General features: G+C 47.1%; 1 protein-coding gene across 1 annotated transcript in view; it reads left to right on the top strand.

Annotated features, from left to right (window-relative positions):
* The window catches only part of casr (calcium-sensing receptor), a gene marked incomplete at both ends in the record, with an annotated part of 32480 nt that extends 10827 nt beyond the window's left edge, over window positions 1-21653 (top strand). Inside the window, 2 exons of the mRNA XM_084319717.1 lie at window positions 113-236; window positions 20506-21653. Of these exons, the coding sequence (XP_084175843.1) occupies window positions 113-236; window positions 20506-21653 (1272 nt within the window). The remainder of the gene's footprint in view (window positions 1-112; window positions 237-20505) is intronic.
* Between the last annotated feature and the right edge of the window lie 668 nt (window positions 21654-22321).

Below are 22321 nucleotides of genomic sequence, written 5' to 3' on the forward strand. Positions count from 1 at the left end.
TCTTTTAATTAGAATTAATTTCAAAAAAAATTATTCATGGGAGTTTTAACTGAGCGCTACTGAATTCTCCTCTGTCTTACCATGTCTTGTCTGTTCTATCCTCCCTCCATAGGTGCCCTTCTCTAACTGCAGTGAAGACTGTGAACCAGGCACAAGGAAAGGTATCATAGAGAGCATGCCAACCTGCTGCTTTGAGTGCACAGAGTGCTCCGAAGGAGAATACAGCAATCATAAAGGTATGTCACTTGTGCTCATAGAGCAAATTAACATCAGAAAAATGGCTACCTTGACCTTTTGAAATGTAGTGGCTGGTGGCTAACATCACTCACACGCACGCACACACGCACGTGGCACGCACACACACACACACACACACACACACACACACACACACACACACACACACACACACACACACACACTATGAGGGCCACTCTACTGGTTAAAGTTGCTTACTCGTGAGTATTACTGTTGAAGTCAGAGGTTCTGTGTAGGATTGTTAGTAACTGAGAACTATAGAACTGCTGCTCTGCCATGTGAATAAATAAACCACACCAAAGATAGAAACCATGCCTCTTGACCACATTATTGTCGCCCTATAGCCGGATTCTGTCAACAGGTTATGGGCCCAGATAATGCCGGGGCGAAATAATAAGGGTAGCAAGCTTAGCTAAAGTATAGGCTAGGTTAGCGCCGGGAGCACCGCGTGGCTAGACACTAGGCCAACAAGAGCTAAAGCTACGCCTACCACCAACGAAGAGGATGGAAAACAAGGGAAGGGGCAAATGGCCCTCATTCAATGGAAAAGCAGAGGACTACGAGCTCTGGGAAGAGCGCATGCTATGCTGCATGCACGGTGCGGGACTGAAGGAGACGATCCTGGCAGCCCCCACGGGAGACCTGACGGCGGAAGAGCAAGCCCTGGACGACCAGCGTAACGCAGACGCGTACTGTGAGTTAGCGCCACTGCTCGACGACACCAGCTTGGGGCTGATATTCCGCGACACTAAAGACAAAGGCCGAGAAAGCCTGGAGGTGTTGAGTGAGCATTAAATCGGGCGAGGAAGACCCCGAGTTGTGGCCCTCTACATAGCACTAACGGCCCTGAGGAAGGGACACACCGAGACTGTGACCGAATACGTCAACAGAGCGGAGCAGATCACGACGCCATTGAGGAGTGCCGGAGAAGCACCAAGCGATGGGCTAATGATGGCGATGATGATGAGAGGACTACCGGAGCTGTACAAACCGTTCACACTCCTGGTAACACACGGTTCAACGGACATGACGCTGGGACAGTTCAAGGCCAAGCTAAGAAACTTCGAGGCCTCAGAAGATACCCACCCAGCCGCCGCGGAGGCGGGAGAGAGGGTGCTAAAGGCCCGAGCGACGCCAAGGGAGAGGACCAGGACCACGGCGGAACTGGCGTGTTGGCGATGCGGAGAGAAAGGCCATCGGAAAAGCGACTGCACAAAGACTGTCTGGTGTAGCTTCTGCAAATCCACGGGGCACACAGACAGAGCGTGCATGAAGAAACACGACCAGAGCGCGCGATACGCGCATGGACAAGATGACGGCCACGGACGAGACGGCGGCCGTGGACGGGACGGCGGCCATGGACAAAATGGCGGCTATGGACAAGATGGCGGCTACGGACAAGATGACGGCTGTGGACTGGATGACGGCAGCGGACACGAGGGCAGCGACGGTCGACGTGAGACGGATCGAGACAACGCCCGGAGAATAACGGGACAAGAAGACTGCGCTTTCGGGGCGCGGACGGCGTACATCGCCTGACCGGCCCAGCTGCAGCGGGCCCAGAGGAGGGGGCTGATCGTGGACACAGGTGCGTCGTCCCATGTCATCAACGACAGGAGTCGGTTCAAGAACTTTGACGACACTTTCCACCCGGAGAGGCACAGCATGGAGCTGGCAGACGGGAGACGCACCTACGGATTGGCGCAAGAGAGAGGAGACGCACAGGTATTCCTCATGGACAGTAAGAGGCGCCGGCGTACGGTGACGTTAAAGAACGCTCTCTACATACCATCGTTCCCACAAGGACTATTCTCTGTAATAGCTGCTACTGCAAGCGGTGCCAAGGTATTCTTCGATAAAGGTACACATTTTCTTGTAGAACCTGACGGTACACGGTTTGACATAAAGATGTACCAGAGAATATATTATCTGCAAACGGAGTGTAATGACAACGACAAGTGTAATGATAATAATGATATGTGTAGCGTGACGGCCAGTCACGATATTCAGACATGGCACGAGATTATGGGTCATTGTAATTACGAGGATCTACTGAAACTGCAAGCAGTGACAGAAGGCATGCACATTGAAGGTGAAAAGCGTAGACCTGACAAAAATTGTGCAGTGTGCAAAACGGGGAAGTTTACTCAACCGAGAAACAGAAATCCCACAGAAAAAGTAAGGGTACCACTTGCATTAGTTAATACGGACCTAGCCGGCCCAGTAAGCAACGAGTCCATAGGCGGCTTTAGATATGTACAGTCTTTTACAGATGTGTGCACAGGGGCAGTGTTTGTTTACTTTCTCAAAGCAAAGAGTGACACACTCCAGGCCACGGAGAAATTCCTGGCAGATGTAGCCCCTTATGGTAACGTAGGATGCTTGAGGTCCGACAACGAAACCGAGTTCACAAACAGAGAGTTCCAATCACTGTTGAGAAGGTACAAGATAAGACACGGGACGTCACGTCCATATCCCCCACACCAGAATGGAGTGGCAGAGAGGGAATGGCGCACCCTTTTCGAAATGGCTAGGTGTAAGCTAGTAGATAGTAACTTACATAAGAGCCTATGGCATTATGCGGTGCAAGAAGCCGCTTACACCAGAAACAGGTGCTTTAATAAGCACTCAGGCACCACCCCGTATACAGCACTGACAGGAAAGAAGTGTAATCTAGCCAGAATGCACCGATTTGGATCATTGTGTTATGCGTACCTGCAGGACAGGGGGAAGCCCGAGTCCAGATGTGTAAAAGGACTTTTTGTAGGACACGACAAGGGAAGCCCCGCTTTCCTAGTTCATCATCCCGGTAACGGGAGAGTGCAGAAACACATGCTAGTCAAGTTTGTCACAAAGGCAACATGTGAGAGCGAGACACAGACAGAGGAGCCAGAGCTGGACTCCAGAGTAAGGTGTGCAGAAACAGAGACACATCAGCCCAGTGTACTTAGTACGGTCGTGCAGGCAGGCAGTCAGCCACCCCCAGAGGGCGATGACGAGGAGCACCCGAGGGTGACGTCATGTGCCCCAAGCAGTGGGAGGTATCCCTCAAGGGAACACAAACCCCCAAAGTATCTGACAGACTATGCCCGGAAAGGGAGTGACGAGGAGGACAGTACACCTACCCCCGTTAATTACTGCTACAGGGTAGTCAGTGGGGTAACCCCGACCGTTAAAGAGGTCACATTGCCCCCCGAAGAGGGGAGACAGACAGTGGGGGGGAAATGGGTGTATTCAACCAAGTTACCAGAGGGCAGACAGACAGTGGGAGGGAAATGGGTGCATTCAATCCAGGTGGGTATTGAAGGCCACGACAAATACAAAGTATGGTTCGTAGAAAATTGCTTAAATGCTGAAGGAGGGTACTCCAATGTTTAAATACGGAAGGAGGGTAACTAATTGCTTAAATGCTGAAGGAGGGTACTCCATGTTTAAATACTGAAGGAGGGTGGCTACACTGCTTAGATGCAGGAGGATGATACTCTAGGTTTAAATACGGGAGGAGTAGAATCCAGGTTTAAATACCTGATTAGAGTCCATGTCTAAATACTGAAATGGATCCTATGTTTAATTCCATGTTTAAGTACAGAGGTGGATGATTTACCATGTTTAAATACAAAAATGGATCCCATGTTTAAATACAAAGGTGGATGACTTACCATGTTCTCAATGATTTAACCATGTGGGAAAGACCCTGAAACAGGGAACAAACTTAACTTTTTGACTTACCAGCCATTTGGCTGGTAGATTTTAAAAACTACCAGCCAGGCAGATTTTTTACCAGCCAAAAATTAAAAATAGCTTTTTAGTATATCGCCATGTGTTATTATTACTATATAATACTCTCATATGCTATTTTCAATTAATATCATAAACAACATAAGGAATATTAGCATAATTTTGAGTGGACTGAAGGAATGAGTCAGCGTTAATAGTTTTAAATGCAAATAATGTATTGAAACATAGAAGTGGGGTCGGGGACACACACACTGTTTCAACTCACCACCCCCGCATCATATTGTAGTCTAGTCTGTCTTCAAACTTCCACTCCTCTCGAAACCTTTTTATATTTGAATATCAACATTGTTTGTGCATCCTCAGTAATCCTGAGTTTACTACAATATACTCCTCTCCTGAGTCCTGACTAGTGACTTCATCGTCTTTCCAAACGCACGCACACACAGTGCCCCCCCCCCCCCATTTCCCTTTCCCCAGTCCACACTGTCTGCTGTTCTCTGTGGCTCTGCCGCTGATCAGGATTAGCTTGTTAGCTTACACTAACATAACGTTCATTTCGGGCGATGTGGGCATAAAGGAATGGCGACGATGCATTTGACCCCTTGTGAGAAGAAGAAAAAACCACAGACTTATTTCGGCTCGCAAAATAGGCGCACTGCTGTGTAGCTCTGCTCTCAGGGAACAAACTTAACTTTTTGACTTACCAGCCATTTGGCTGGTAGATTTTAAAAACTACCAGCCAGGCAGATTTTTTACCAGCCATTGGCGGTTGGCTGGTACTTATTTTGTTCCCTGCCCTGAAACGTTTAGACATGTAAGAATGTAGATCAAGGGAAACACCATGTGATCAAAAACTAGACTATCGGGAGGATGCTCAGAAACTGACAAATGTAAAAATGTACAGAGAAGCTGTGGGTAGCCTCATTTATTTAACAATGTGTACCCGCCCTGACCAATGGTTTGTAGTGAGTAGACTGTCACAGCATTTTGCTGACCCCACAGAGGAGCATTTGGATTACAGCCAAACATGTCTTTTTGTTATCTTAAAAGGTACAGGATATTGTGTGAGTTTGAATACAGACAGCTCACTGGTTTCGTGGGAAACAAAGAAGCAGCCCACAGTGGCACTATCAACTTGTGAAGCCGAATATACGGTTCTAGCTATGACCATACAGGAGTGTATTTATCCAGAACAACTGCTAGAAGTGATGGAGATAAGATTATGAGTATATTGCTTAATATGTAATAGGTCATTGGAATGTATCCTCTATACCAAATATGGTGGTTTTTGAAGATGAGGGGAGTTTTGTCAACATCATTTAAAATGATGGACACTGTGTATGAAGGCTGTTGTTTATAAGGGCAACCAGGGAACCATTGTGATTGCTAGGAACCCAGTGTGTCGACATAGATGTAAACATGTCAATATAGAAAATATCATCTCATCAGATCTGTCATCAGAGAAAAAGGAATGACATTGGTTTACTGTCCAACGGACGACAGGGTAGCAGACACTATGAGGAAACCTGTTCCAAATTAAAATTGAAGGGATTTGCAAGGGTCATGTTTAATGTGTAAATATTGACCGCCATACTTTGTTGATGTTTTGAATTATATTATTTCCTTTGTAAAATGTTTTTCGAAGAAGTTATCCAGTATGCTAATACAAACCCTAAGTGGGAGTGTTGAAGTCAGAGGTTCTGTGTAGGATTGTTAGTAACTGTCTAACTGCATATATAACTGTTTCCACTAGAGGGCGCTCTAGGCGGAGCCACTCAGGAACACCACCAGGTGGCGAGTATAAATAGAGATGTTTCCTCCCATTCTTTCTCTTTCCCCCAGCCTCTCAGTGAGAGGAGAACTATAGAACTGCTGCTCTGCCATGTAAATAAATAGACCACACCAAAGATAGAAACCATGCCTCTTGACCACATTATTGTCGCCCTATTAGGGATGGGAATCGAAAACCGGTTCCGGTTGGGAACCGGTTCCTAATTGGCCGATGCCTGGAACCGTGTGGCTCCCGTGACTTTCGATTCCCTTATCGCTGCCAGGTTTTTCCTAGTTGCGCAATAATGTTAGCGTTAGCATGTAGCCATGGCAGACTCTATTTGATTCATTAAGGGCTCGAAATTGCCTGGGTTTTGGTAATATGCTCCCGAAATGCTCCCGCTGTTTGGCTACTTCTATGTGCAGTGAAAACTACTTGAATGCTTTAGAACCTAGTCATTGATTTAGTTTAGGGTGAGCTAAAATTAGCCGCGGAGCTATCGCTAGCTAACATGAGCTAACGCTATTTAATCAAGGTCACAAAGAGAGATAAACAGCTGACAGCGGATAGTACAGGTACAAATACAATAAAACAGCGGGTGGGGACTGTTGTGTAAACCTTGTACTCTTTAGTTCACATATAATAAGAGCCGGATTGTTTGTTTACTAAGTCTCTACTCTGAGTCTGTAAGACAGGAAGTACCATGGTGCAACATACAAATGTGTCCGTGTAGCAACACAAGCCAATACCTTACAGGACAAGGGCCCGGGGAGGGAGCTCTGTGTGTGTGTGTGTGTGTGTGTGTGTGTGTGTGTGTGTGTGTGTGTGTGTGTGTGTGTGTGTGTGTGTGTGTGTGTGTGTGTGTGTGTGTGTGTGTGTGTGTGTGTGTGTGTGTGTGTGTGAGACAGAAGTCAGAGGAATAACGACCTGTTATTCAATAGATTAAATTAGTTTAAGAATAAAAAAATAAATACATTTTAAGAGAATCTCAAATACATTATTTTATTTAAGTGTAGGCTATAGTTAATGTTTTATTTTTTACAGTTTTTGTATTTTTCTGACATGGTAAATGGCTGCTTTTTTATATAGCGCTTTTATCCAAAGCGCTTTACAATTTGTTCCTTACATTTTATCCAATCACTCACACATTCACACAACGACGGCGGAGGCAACCATGCAAGGTGCCAACCTGCTCATCGGGAGCAGTTAGGGGTTAAGTGTCTTGCTCAAGGACACATCGACACGCTGCCCGGGAGGAGCGGGAATCGAACCGGGAACCTCCGGATTGCCAGACGACTGCTCTACCTCCCGAGCCACTGTCGCCCCTGACATGGGGGCTCAACAATAAATGACAATCAGAAATGTCAAGTTGCATGTTGTTATTCTAACCAGCTTAGTTCTGTTGCATTTCCAATTTATTTATTTAAATTATAAATTGATCAGGTATCGATAAGAGAATCGATAAAGAATCGAATCGATAAGCAGAATCGATAATGGAATCGTATCGATAAAATCCTATCAATTCCCATCCCTACGCCCTATAGCCGGATTTTGTCAACAATTACATTCATTGATAGCAGTAAAATAATGTCCACAGCCACTCGGGTGTAAAACAAAGATATCCAAATGGTTAATTTCTCTTCCACAGTGAAGTCCTCTTTACAGAAGTGATCCTAAAGCTATTTCCCTAAATTTTCCCAGTCTCAAAATCACCGCCGACTCGACACATGACAAAATTCCTCCACACCTGAAAAACGTAAAAATCAACTTGCCGGCTCTTAAAACCTGTTAAGCTGTAAGGTCCCCTTATAAGGGCCCCTTATAAGGATTTATATCATAAATCATATATCATAACCCTGTCTAATTTGATCTATATATTGTATTAAAAGTAATGCACACCCGAGCCGCTAGAGGTCGGCAAAGTGGCGCGTCGCGAATCGTCCTCATGAGGATCCACATGTGGGCCCTTGGATGTTAACTCATTCTGCGCCACGGGTCGGGGCGCCAGAGGGCGCTATTACGCCAGCGCTGTAAGTCAATGGGGCGCTTTGTTCACTTGCAAGTGCTTAAAATATATCTTATATTATATCTATGGGTCTAATACACCCGTCGACTGTCAGTGAGTTGCTTCCAGTCAACATCCACATTAATCTGTACATTTCCGTTTTATACCATTTTGAATATGAATATAGTTTGGGTGCTTCTGAGTAATTCCAGGAAAAGACGCGATAATAGCCCTTTAGTGGAATACACTAAAAACGTAATTTTTCGCCCGATTATCGAATCTTCCTGAAATCAATGCTAGATTATCAATATTATCCTTCCTCATGCAAGAATGAAAAGAGCCCTGGATCGCGGGGCTTCCCCGCCACCTCCTCCCACCCAACGGCACACAGCCACACACACACAGAGACAGCTTCGATCGGGGTAGAAAGAAATATCAGAGCAACGCAAGATTTTATATATAGTGTTCTTACCTGGTATCTGATGTAATGCAAAAGAAATAATCCAATTATCTGATCGCCATTCCAAATACTGCTCGTGGAGGTCCGTCCCACATTACAGAGCGTCACACGTGAACGAGCGGGCGGGGTTACTGTTCCATCGTCCCAGAAAAGAAACTACACCATTTCCAATGGAGTGCAATCCCAGCGGTATTTGCCCTTTTGCGAGCTCAGACCCATTCCCAATGATAACATCAGGCTGGATGGATGAAAATGAATGGATATAGCTAATAAAAGAAATAGCGATTAAAACATGATTGGTGCTGAACGGTTGGCGAGTTAACCCGACTTTTCTCATCGCTGGCGTAGAATGATTTAAGAGGTTAATGTTTTTTGTTTGTTTTTCTGCCAAGAGTAAAGACCATAACCCTGTCAAAACAGCAGTCAAAGTGTATATTTTCATTTTTACCGATGTTTTATGAGATTTACCGAAAATACGATTTTTTTGGAAAAATGCTAATTATATCTCTTTTATCGTAAAACCGCGAGGAAATGACTAAATCCAGATATCACCCTGCCATTGGAAAGAGGAGCCTTTTCCCTATCCATAGATGTATGATTTGGCCATAATAAGGTCAAGTTCAAGGTCAAATATGAATTTAGTTTTTGATCCACTTTTTCTCCTTATTTCGTATATCCAATTCTCCCCTCCCCTGTCTTGAACGTTGCTCGACTATGCCCCCCACTGGTCAGTTGTAGAGAGGATAGAAGCCTTGCATCACGTGTTCCCTCCGGCACACGAGGAGGCAGCCTGTCACATCTTTTCGCCTGCCAGCGCGGCAAGGTGTAACGCACTACCCTCGCCACTTCCTGTCTCTGCTGTGCAGGCGTCTCCCAACCGACCTGTAGGGGTCGCTGTCCACAACGTCCAATCCCCACCCATCGACTTCCACCCGCTGACTCTGCCAAATGAGCCAGTACGACGGCCAGCCCAAGCCGAAGGCAATGCTGAGACTGGGATTCGATACCGGAGTCTCTTGCATTGGTGACGAGCGCAATCTCCGCTACGCCACCCAGCCGCCCTGGTCAAATATGAATTTATAATTAAAATGTATTATCATTTATTACTGTATCTACAAATCCTTCTGTTTAATCATCTTCCCTTTATTCCTTTTTTGTACACTTGATCTCAAGAAGGTGGTGAATGAGCTCAGTGAGCGAAATACCTCAATGTTTTCAGGGTATTATTCACCGGCACAGATGCAAAAATAAATCATAATTTATATTCTCCTTTTTTTCATTACAATTTACTCAAGCCTAGTAACAGACACAATATTTCTGACACTGGAAATACATACCACCAGGTCCCTAGATGTTCCTAGATACCAAGAACATGCAAATTGACCTTGTAGAAGTGGAGCAATCTTCCATTTACTTAGGCATGTACCTTTAGGCGAAATTTCTGAAAATAGGGCTACAGCTTAACAGGTTAAGGGGAAAGTGACACTAATTTCCTATAAACAGTTCTGAGCTAAATAAAATGGTTCAATGACTTTATCTAAATCCAATCAATATTCCTAATGCCGTTTCAATGTAAGGTTATAAAAATAAACATTATAAACATTCTCACTAAATATAATACAATAACCTAAATATACAGCTAAGCCCCATTGTATTCTGAAATGTAGACTTTAACAGTGTAGGCAACTAAGCCAATAGAATGTATCCGGTGGCCTAATATGCACAAACCCACATGTAGTAGAACTTATTAGGCTATTGGTGTAAAAAGTGCCATTTGTTTCAAATTGTCACTCACACAAAAACATCAGTTTCACCTAACAGGAGACTCATGAAGAGTAATTACACCAGCAGCAACTACAACTGCTAGTATGATCACTTAACCATTGCAGATATAACAAAACAAAATAAAACATGCATCATGCCCCCTGCGGCCATAAGACACAGCCACATCTGCAACACCAATACCCAACCATCCTTTATAACAGAAGAAGAAGAAGAAGAAGAAGAAGAAGAAGAAGAAGAAGAAGAAGAAGAAGAAGAAGAAGAAGAAGAAGAAGAAGAAGAAGAAGAAGAAGAAGAAGAAGAAGAAGAAGAAGAAGAAGAAGAAGAAGAAGAAGAAGAAGAAGAAGAAGAAGAACTAACGTTAGGCTACAGTCTGAACAAAGACTGAAAATATGATCCAGTAAGAGGACACTATCAGAAACACAGCTTGTGTAACTACTGGGTGCCAATAAGGCTACATACTTGACAACTACTAACAAGCGGTACAATGTAATAACAGCAAAGAGAAAAATATCATCCTAACCTATGTTGCTATTTCATTATGCTATTACTAGTCTACTGTAAAAAAATAAATACTTTTCTGTCTGTAAGATGGTTTTCTGTCACTATAGAGAGATGACACTTGCTCTTTTTTTTTTTTTTTTTTTTTCTCCTTTTTCCTCAGATTTTCTCCCATCCCAATGTTAGTCGTTATGCCAATTCCCAATCCCCTTCCTGGTCGATGCGCACTTACCCCCCACAGTCGGTCTGGGAGAGTGGAGGCTATCACGTGCTTCCTCCGACATACGTCTAGCCAATCAACCGCTTCTTTTCACCTGGCAGCGCGGACTCTCACTGAGAGGGCGTAGCGTGTGGAAGGATCACACTATCCCACTTAGATCCTATCCGCACTTAGCAGGCGCCCCGACCGAACTGTAGGAGTCGCTGTTTACAACGACCCGGACCCACCCCGCCAGCTTCTCCCACCCTCTAATACTGCCAATTGTATTAGTGTGAACGGCCAGCCAAGCTGGTGACAACCCCGGAGCTGTGAGCTGGATTCGAACAGGCGAATCCAGCGTCTCCGGGGTTGGTGACGAACGCAATCTCCGTTACGCCACCTGACCGCCCTGACACTTGCTCTCTTTTAAGTTATTGAATTCATCTTTGTAAATAGTGAAATTTTCACTTTTCTTAATTTCAGTTGTAACCTTACCTAGCTAGTATGGAGGTAAAATATTCTCCCCTCTATCTAAATATAAAGGCAGGAATCTCTGTCTGTCAGTCACATATCTCGAGAATTGTTCATCTGATCGGCTTCACGTTCGGCAGGTGTATTGCTCAGGACTGGGGGGGTCTGGTGTAGAATTTGGTGCCATTTGGCCAGATGGTGGTGCTATAGCTAGTAGGGAGGTCAAATATTCTTCCTTCTATCTAACTATGAAGGCAGGAATATCTGTCTGTCCTTTAGTTCGCACATCTTGAGAACCGGTCATCCGATCGACTTCAAACTTGGAGGGTGTATTACTGAGTTTACATTATGGGAAATGTGCTTACCATGTTCTCCAGGTGATACCAATTTCCTCTCTGTGTGTTCAGTAGAAAGCAATCCGGCAGTGTTCCTTATCTGCTTCCATTCATTTGTGCTAAGCTACAGTAGGCGGGAGCATGTCTATGTTCCCCGGGTCCTATGTTCCCCGGGTTCTATGTTCCCCGCTTTGATTGATTGATTGATTGAAAATTTCAGACCACCAGCCCTGATTCCAAACTCTAACCTTAACCAGTTCGAAAGAGGGCCTAAGCTTAACCGTTCGAAACAAGGCGGACATTAATAATTAATAAAATAATAAAGATTTATAAAGTTTTCAATCTATTAATCAATCAAAGCGGGGAACATAGAACCCGGGGAACATAGGACCCGGGGAACATAGGGATGATCCCCAGTAGGCTAGCTCGCAGCTAGATAGCTTTATACCTACTGAACACACAGAGAGGAAATTCTATCCAAGGTATCTATCTTCTTGTCTGACTCTGGAGAAAATGGTAAGCACATTTCCCATAATGTTGGCGTGTTCCTTAAGTGTTAAGTTTAAGTGTAAATGCAAAATGTTGTTTCTTTTAAATGTTGTCACATGATGGCACTCTTAACATTGTAGTATACATTACGGTATATGACTTATGATTGTTCAGTTTAAGATATTACGGTACGTTCAGATGTGACGTCACCACGTCCTCAATGCATGCCAGTCTGTTATAAATCGTATAGCTTTACGCTCTGCTCTATTGGAACTATCCCTTTAATCATACTCCACATGTACGCACCTACTCACCTCTGCCTGACCACACCCACATCCGCTCCTATAAAAGCGGGGTCGTGGCCACACAATCAGCTCCTTCCCTACTTTCACCACCGTGAAGTCCGTGTATAGCACCGCTTTAGTTTAGTGCTAAAAGTAGTTAGTTGGTAAAGGAGCTGCGTTGACATTGTATCTTTGTTTTTTCTCTCTCGCTAATTTTCGAGAAAATAAAGCGATAATGTCTTCACCACCGGAGGGCCTAGACGACTACAGTTCTACCCTCCACCAGCGCTTTACTGTTGCGGCGTCCTCCGTGCATCGTGGGGCGTTCATGGCTCCACGGTTGTGGCAGGCAGGTGCATCTGAGCGGCGTCCGGAGGGGAGTGTGCTTCGCCGATGGGCCGTTGAGCTCCCATCTCCTGTGAGGTGGCCGAGTTCCGGCTCGGGTTCCCCCGCTGGAGGGCAGTCGGCCGATAGGCAGACAGTTCCTCTGGTGGCCGAGGATTTGCGTCACAGACTCTTCGCCTCGGCTCGTTCTCGTCTTTTGACTGCGAACAGCGGGGGTGAACGGCCTAGTGGCAGTGTTGTGCTGGCTCCGAGCGATAGCTTCTCCATATCCGATGGAAACTGAGGATTACATGGAGGGGGCGGGGTTTTCCGGCGGAGACAAGACACTCTCCCCTTCGGGGAGTGGCAGAGAGTGCTACGTCTTCCTGGGGACCCTCGTGCTCCGGGACTGGGTTAAAGTCTCCACCCCGGAGACGAGATGCCCTGCTATCTGCCGCACCGGATGCTGGCTCCCGCCTATCTTTTGGAGACAGTGTGTGCAGCCTCCCGAACGCGAGGGACGCGAGTGACGTGGAAGAAGGTGTGCAAGGGGAGTTGCTCGCCTTGTTCCCCGAGCTCATGGCGGCCGCCGCAGCCGCTAATGGTGTGGCGTTGCCGCAGCCACTGCCGGCACCTGTTCCCGATGACATGATAGGTCATCTCTGGCAACGCCGTCCTGTGAGGGAGGCAGGCGTTGTCTGCCCATTCTTCCCCTCAATGGAGGCTTACGTGGCGCGGCCTTACCCCCTCCTACGTGCCAGTCACGCGGGTGGTGGGTTTGGTCCAGGGGCTAAAGGAAGGGGTGCCTCGACATGATAGCCCGATGACATCCATCCTTTGCCCCGAGATGGTGTGGGAGCCATTACGAAAGCCATTTCCCCAGGGGAAATCAGCTAGGCAGTTGGCTATTTGGAGTGACCAGGTGTACATCGCCTCGACACAGAGCCTGGCTCCTGGCGCGCTACATGTCGGGGCTGATGGCGGGCGAGGCGGTACTGGACTGCCGTCAACGGTACCTCCACGCCCAGGCGGCTGGAGCCATTCTACACCTGTCTCAGCTGCAGGCGATAGCCGCCGGGAAACAGCGCGCCCTGGCCACTCTCATCCAGCGCCACCTTTGGCTGGAGCAGGCGGCGGTACCGGACCAGAGGAGGATCCCACTTCTCACGGCCCCCCTCTCCCATGCTGGACTTTTCAGGTCGGCGATGCAGCAGATGACGGCGGCCTGCAGAGAGATGGAGGAGGAGCGCTCCGTGCTCCAACCCCACTTTCCCCGACCCGATGCCACTGCAACTGGGGACGTGAGGCGGAGACAACGCCGGCAGAGGTCTGCGGCCGTCGCCACCATCACCACCGCCGCTGCTGGGCCTCCAAAAAAGAAGGCCAAGAGTGGAGGAAGAGCCGCTACCGCTGCAGCCATTCCCCCCAGCCCGGGGGGAACGTAGGGATCAACGTGGCCAGACGGCTCCTCAGCACCGTCCCTCCGGGCCGGCTGCCCGTGGGGGCAAACGGCATCCTGCACGCGGCGGCCGACGCTAGTGACTTTCCCCTGTTTGCCCCTGTCCCCCCCCCCCCTCAAATATGATTTTGTTTATTAAATAAAGGGTCCCTCCTGGAGAGGGACTATTTTTTGTTTCCAAACGTGTGTTGATTCACTGTATTTTGGGGATATGATACATGCAATTTTAAACCCACAGCTAATGCTGGGGTTGCGTTCTTGCTTAGAGAGTTGGTGCAGTTTTCTCTGAAAATTGCTTTGGTCGCTATTATGTATAACTTAGCAAGGCCTGTAGCTAGCACTTGGTCGAGGACTTATGTCTTCTCTCTTCCTAAAAGACGGCGTTCTTCTTACGGTAGTAAGAGTGAACTTATGCCTTTTATTGTGTAATGAGGGTTGTGTGTGTTCGTGTTTTACGTTTAAGTAAACGTGGCATTGAGTCCACAACTGGGTTGGGTGTTAGCCTACAGAAATTGTGCATATATAGCTCTTGAACAGAGGTCCTTTGGTCCCTCTCTTTAGTCTGTTATTTTTTCTTTACTTAAGGGTAAAGATATAGATTTCGGGTGGCAAGTTTTCGCACATAAGCCTGAGCCGTGTATAAAGCCCTTTTTTTGCACAAACAAGGTTATCGTCTATGGCTGGCGTGCAGAATGTGAAGCTATTACCCTAACAGGTATATGCGCTTTCATGTAGCGCGCTACAACTGGTGTCATGGCTCTGCTTTGTTATTGCATCGTATCTGGGGTGAGGGGTCAGAAGGGGTGGACTAATAACCCCCCCCCCCCCTTTTTGGATATGTTGTATCTGGGGATGTCCGATATTATCGGCCGACCGATATTATCGGCCGATATCGGCAGTAAAATGTGATATCGGAAAATATCGGTATCGGTAAAAAAATAAATAAAAAACAATAACAATATATATATATATATATATATTTTTTTTACATTTATTTAACCTTTATTTACCCAGGCAAGCAAGTAAGAACCAATTCTTATTTTATTTATTGTCAAAAGTATGCATGTTGGTTTAATTCAACAACAAGAGATATGTAATGTTAATTTAAACTTTTTTAATTATCATATTTTGCACAGATAATGCTTACATTTAGAAAGCCTTTTGAATGCATCCAGTGAAATTATTAGTTACCTGAAATAATTCCGTTTTTTTGGGGGGAAACCCTTCATATATCGGTATCGGTTGATATCGGTATCGGAAATTAAGAGTTGGACAATATCGGAATATCGGTATCGGTAAAAAAGCCAATATCGAGCATCCCTAGTTGTATCCTTTGCGAAACCGATTGTACCTCCTACCTGTCAGTCTCCCTGTCGGGCTGAGAGAGACAGTGCGTCACAGGGAGGGGGAGGGGGGTGGGGGGGGTTCCCTGGTTTCCACTCCATATTAGGATGGGTGGGTCACAGGATTTCCCCGGCCATAGAAGACGTCACTAGGCGTGTTTTTTCTATTGGCCATGAGACATATCCGTGAGTTTCAGGGTCTGTGCTGCAGAGCGCTGTCATTGTCAAAGTTGGATGATGCGATGCATTCGAAGACTGTTTGTCTTCTGCTCTGCTCTCTATTGAAAGTGTGTATTGGGCCGTTGGTCACTTGGTCCAATTATTGCATGTATCGTTTTCAATTGTTTACTCACGTAGAGGTCTCTCTGGGGAAACCTCTGTCTTCCCCTCTTACATAAGGAGCAGAATTTACGAGGTTTTTTACCCCCAGGCTCGTCATATGAGACCCGTGTCTGTGTCTTATAGACCATCTTCCTGCTGCTCGTCCCAGACAGCGAGGAGGAAACGTTGTGTGGTGTTTCTTGTTAGAAATTCACTGTCACTGTTTTTCGGGTTCTCGGTGAGCATACACGCTGGTTTATGAAGTCAGCGTATGGTCTTGCGAGACCGATTGGCGCTGGCAGGGTGTTTTCAATGTTGAAACCACTTTGTAGGCCGGCGCACCTTGGTTGACCAAACATCATAAAAACTGCATTTTTTATGCGGTTGGCTGGGAGGGAGACTTGTCTCTACCGAACACCAGTGCACTAGGTTAGACTCGACGGCTCACGTACATCTCCGGGGGGAGATGACGGAGTAGATCAAACATTGGCGGAGGGGTCTCACGCCCATTAGGTGGGCCACCAGGAGCAGTGCGTTTGCGTACTGACCGTCTTAGTGGCGCCCTCTGTGATGTTTTGGATCGACACACGTACCTACCCCCCTCTTAGGACTGGGGGCGGCGGCGTGACTAGGACACGGGACTGGTTCTGGTCGCGCCGGACCGGAGCAGTTTAACCTGTTGCCCGCCGGGGCGCAGATCTGCAGTTCTGGTACCCCGAAGGACTTTGTGCTTTTCAGGGGGGGAAATGCCAGGTCGGGCCGGACGTCACAGGGATTGATGTCATGAATGTGTGTGTCATATGGATGCCCCCACGAGTTGCCCTTAACAGTGACGTGCTTTCGGAGAGTCAGCATTGCCTTGGCTCGGGCTGATCGCTATACTAACTCGTTTGGCTGAGTTAGGGGGAGGGGAGCCGTGGGTGGGTCCTGGGCGTTGTGGACAGCGACCCCTACAGTTCGGTCGGGGCGCCTGCTCAGCAAGGGTAGGATCTGGAGAGAGGTAGTGCGACCTTCCACACGTTACACTCTCCCGGTGAGAATCTGCACGGCCAGGCTGGCTGCCGGCTGGCTGCACATGGCTCGGAGGAAAGCATGTGACAGTCTCCGGCCTCTCGGACCAACAGTAGGGGAAAGTGTGCAACAACCAGGAAGGGGGTTGGGAATTGGCATAACGACTAACAGTGGGATGGGAGAAAAATCGGAAAAAAGAAAGAGGGGGAAAAAGATAATACAAAAAAATAAAAAAAACAGTGACGTGCTTTGGTCCATACTGTGTTGTACCTTTGCACTATGTTAGGGGGCTTGGTCCTTCTCCATTTGTTTCACCCCTCCCTCCATGCTAAGCCGGGGATGGGAGGGGGCTGTCAGGGAGGTTGCCCTGTCAACTCCTCTATGCATCCCTATGTAGGTCCCGGTCCGCCAGGCCCAGGACGGGCCTTGCCCTCGTTGACCTGTTGGCCTGGGTTAACCCTTTTGAGACCTGAAACGCTTGGACTGCTTGTATAGCCTGTGTATAAGCGCAGTTATGTTTCTGGGGTTTCTTAGTGGGTTAAGGGAGCAACCGCTTCCTGTTAAAATAAACATAGGGGGGTGGTTGGCTCCCCGGTGTGTTGGTAGCAGAGTCGACTCTCGGGTTGAGGCCGGGCCTGACCCCGTCTGCCCGAGAGTATGCCCCAGCATCTTTCATGACGTCTGCCAATTGTGTCAGCCTCTTTCTCTGAACCTTGACCCTGCAGGATTAATAAATTGGCGGGTCGGGTTTCGTGGGGCTTGTGACATGGTGCACAGCATACCGAACACCCTTTCCTTCGGGGTACTGTTCTTACAGTAGACCCCTTAGGCACCTGTCTAGTCTGCAGTGCTCCGGGCACAGGTTAAGTTCTGCTCTTGGGACCTGTTTGCCTGGATTGAGGGATCAACCTCCTTGGAGGGTTGTCTCCCCGGCACGCCGGCTGGCCCCACAGTATTGTGGGGGGGAAGCCTCCTTGAGAGCGCTTCGGAGCGGCGTGCCAAGGGGGGAAGGGCCTTCACCTGATTTAGGCCCTGTCCGATACGCTGGTGATGTGGGGGGTGGTGTCACCAGTGACCGTCTGGTGGGGTCTCAATGCCGCAGCCTCGTTGGCCTCACCAGGCCGCGTCAATATTTTAGGTAACCAACTTGTGTTCAGCGTTTCTTTGATTGGCCACGACGCCCATGTGACCGCGGCAGCGCAAGAGAGCGGCAGTGCGGAAATAGGCTGCATTCTATTGCCATGCTCTGCGACAAACTCTAACCTTAACCAACTCCGAAACAATGCCTAAACTTAACCCTAACCTTAACCAACTCCGAAACAATGCCTAAACTTAACCATAACCTTAACCAACTATGAAAGAATATTGCCATGCTCTAAGACAAACTCTAACCTTAACCAACTCCGAAACAATGCCTAAACTTAACCCTTCTAACCTTAACCAACTCTGAAACAATGCCTAAACTTAACCCTAACCTTAACCAACTCCGAAACAATACCTAAACTTAACCGGCGAAAGAATGCACGTTAAAAAAATAAAAATAAAAAAAATTTAAGGGATTCAAACTTGTCACCAACGGACTGCAGGATCCACAGCAAGGCTGCGAACCAGTTGAGCTAACCGTCGATGTTAAAAGAGGGGGAATTACGGCTGCATAATGCCGCGGCAGAGCGGAGCTGCCGCTCCGCTGCGTCGCCGCGGGGGCGTGGCTAGACGCAAGTTGGTTACCTTTAATGATTAAGCCACCAGGCCCCTTTTGCAGGGGGTCCTAGTCCTCAGGTTGTGGCCTAGGGCTGGGACCTCCTCCGCGCTCCGCTGCTATGGCCTTGCCACGGGGTGGGGTTTTTCTTTTTTAAACCCGACCCCGTGATGTTGGGGGCTGTGACTGCAGCTGTTTTTTTTTGCTTCGTGTCTGTTCCCTGGTGGTGTGTGGGATGCGCGCTCGAGTGGTCGTGGGCCCTTCTAAACAAAGGTAAGTACCACGGTCTGCTCACCCTGTGCGTTTGAGGTGCTAAACCCTCTTCGCACAGTCGGATCCGATCTCCCTCCCGTCCCCCGCTAGTGGGGGCCGGGGGGCTCGGATCCTCCCCGGTATTCTGATGGTTGTAGGGGGCCTCAGCGGGTACATCTGTCGAGCTTTTCGCTCTGCTCAGCTCCTGTGTTCCAATAGAGCAGAGCGTAAAGCTATACGATTTATAACGAAGGTTATTCTATAACCCTAGTTATATGAGTATAGCGAGCGCTCTGCTCTGAGTCACTGAGGACCCCACGGTCTTCCCTTTTTGGCGGTGAAAGACTGGGGAAGGAGCTGATTGTGTGGCCACGACCCCGCTTTTATAGGAGCGGATGTGGGTGTGGTCAGGCAGTGGTGAGTAGGTGCGTACATGTGGAGAACGTTTTTTCATTGATAGTATGATTAAAGGGATAGTTCCAATAGAGCAGAGCGCTCGCTATACTCATATAACTAGGGTTGTAGAATAACCTTTGTTGTTGGTAATGAGAGTATGTAGCAGAACCGCAGAGAACTAATGTACTTGCCTATATAGAACCCACCTCACCCCTGCCCACTTTGACTACCTAGGATGGCTTAGAGTAGACGACAGAGTACAGCAACTTGCAATGGGCCTGGTCTACACTACACCACACAGGTACCCATGTACATGTCGAAATACTTCCCAAAGGTCAGTGAATACCACGCCCACAACACCAGAGGGAGTTCCACAAATCATGTGCAACCCAGATTCGGCACAAACAAGGGACTAAACACATTTTGCAATTATGCCACAACAATGTGGAACGCCCTACCCACAGCCGTAAAAAGATGTGAATCCCTACCCACATTCAAAACCGCTCTTAAAGAGCACCTACGGGAGGCTGCAATTCTAAACTGGCCACCGTAAAGGTCCAAACCCCCCCCCCCCCTCCAAATAGACAGTCTCCTCCCCACCGTATGTATATATTTTCTCCCCGCCGCATGTATATTTTTTCTCCCACCCGCCCCCTCCTAATGTACAGTCTCCTCCCCATCATATGTATATATTCTCTGTTAGGATCTATGGGTAACAGTACTGTATATTTGCATATTGTATATGTCACAAATGTAACAGTACTATATACCTGTATGTCATGTATGTCCCTATGCCATAAATGTCATGATGTCATTCATGTATGTTGTGTATGTCATAAATGTCACTATGAATTGAAAATGGGGGACCCTGATGTAAACAAGACAAACGTCTTTCTCTGATCTGCATCCCCTTAACAATTGTGTGTATTGAACCATACTGTATTGTACCCATTCTGCAATCTGTTAAATAAAGTGTTCATTCATTCATTCATTCATTCATTCATTCATTCATTCATTCATTCATTCATTCATTCATTCATTCATTCATTCATTCATTCATTCATGCCTGATTAAATATAGAACAGAGTCAAGCTCTGCTTATTCAACAGATGCAACATGAAGATGTTGTCCTTTTAAACTGCATTTGGGATGAGAGGTAAAAGTGATGTTTTACAGGAGGATGACACAATCTGCTAACTAGCCTGATTTTAAGAGCCACATTGCCAACACTAAATGATAATGGGCCTTTAAATGGAGAATGCTAAAATGGCTAACAAGCCACTTTAGGGAATGTAGCAACTTTGGTTGCAATGCGGTTTCTTCAGTGTGGCTGAAGAAATATAACAAGCTCAAATTAAATAAATGTCAAGGTATCACTCTAATGCTGAGTCTTTCTTTCTCATACAGATGCCAGTGTTTGCACCAAGTGCCCAAATGACTCCTGGTCTGATGGAAACCACACGTCTTGTTTCCTGAAAGAGATCGAGTTTCTGTCCTGGACTGAACCCTTCGGGATCGCCTTGGCTATATTTGCAGTGCTGGGGGTCGTCTTGACAGCATTTGTGATGGGAGTGTTTGTCAAATTTCGTAACACCCCCATAGTAAAGGCCACAAATAGAGAACTGTCCTACCTCCTCCTGTTCTCTCTGATCTGCTGCTTCTCCAGTTCCCTCGTCTTCATCGGCGAGCCCCAGGATTGGACGTGCCGCTCACGCCAGCCTGCCTTCGGGATAAGTTTTGTCCTGTGCATCTCCTGCATTCTGGTGAAAACAAACAGAGTACTTCTGGTGTTTGAAGCAAAGATCCCCACCAGTCTCCATCGCAAATGGTGGGGGCTGAACCTCCAGTTCCTGCTGGTGTTTCTGTGCACCTTCGTCCAGGTCATGATATGTGTGGTCTGGCTTTACAACGCCCCTCCTGCGAGCTACAGGAATCATGACATTGATGAGATAATTTTTATAACATGCAACGAGGGCTCTCTGATGGCTCTGGGCTTCCTGATTGGCTATACGTGCCTGCTGGCAGCCATTTGTTTCTTTTTTGCCTTCAAATCGCGTAAACTGCCGGAGAACTTCACAGAAGCCAAGTTTATCACCTTCAGCATGCTAATTTTCTTCATAGTTTGGATCTCCTTCATCCCGGCCTACTTCAGTACATACGGCAAATTTGTGTCTGCCGTGGAGGTCATCGCCATCCTAGCCTCCAGCTTTGGACTGTTGGCCTGTATTTTCTTCAACAAGGTCTACATTATCCTCTTCAAACCCTCCAGGAACACCATAGAGGAAGTCCGATGCAGCACTGCGGCCCACGCCTTCAAAGTGGCTGCCAAGGCCACGCTGAGACACAGCTCTGCTTCAAGGAAAAGGTCCGGCAGTATCGGCGGATCCTCCGCCTCGACCCCCTCCTCGTCAATCAGCCTCAAGACTAACGGAAATGACGGTGATAGTGCTCCGTCAGGCCAACGGAAAGCCCATAGGCCCAGAGTGAGCTTTGGCAGTGGAACAGTTACGCTATCCTTGAGCCTGGCGGAGTCAAGAAGGAACTCAATGATGTGATCATCACGTGATCATTCAGATGATATTACACTTTGGACAGAGATGTAATTCAAGTTCAAGTTCTTTATTTGTCAAATACACAACAATACAGGGGCATTGCCGGTAATGAAATTTGTGTGTTTTGAGCTCAGTGCACAATTAAGAAACAACAACAATGAATACAAGAATAATAAAGAAGAACTTGTGTAACGTATGTATCAATTACAGTGCTAGAGGTTTTCATTCTGTTGATCCAAAGTGAAAGGGAGCATTTCCCCAGAAATACTAGTGGGTATAGTGGTGCTCCACAGTGAAACAGTTGTATCTCCAACAGGCAGAAGCCTGGGGGGAGATCATGTAATCAGTTGCGTGTGTGTCTGTCTGTCTGCAGCAAATCTCACAAACTATAGGGCTGATTTGGATGAAACGTTGCACATGGGCCAACAGCAGGCCAAGGATTTTAATCATCAAATGTTTTTCAGATCAGTCAAACGACAAGTACTTTATTCAAATGAATTTCCATCATTGTCCATTGAAATACATACTCAGTATGAAGTTACACTTTTTGAACACGAGGGTGATACTACACAGGTTAGCTGGTAATCTGCTCTCTGGCACCTGTTTAATAAATGCCATAGTGAACGTATAGTCATTGATATACCTATGACACTGATAAACACACTGACCAC

This window comes from Notolepis coatsorum (genome assembly GCF_963971535.1).
Source record: "Notolepis coatsorum genome assembly, chromosome: 8".
Taxonomy (NCBI): domain Eukaryota; kingdom Metazoa; phylum Chordata; class Actinopteri; order Aulopiformes; family Paralepididae; genus Notolepis; species Notolepis coatsorum.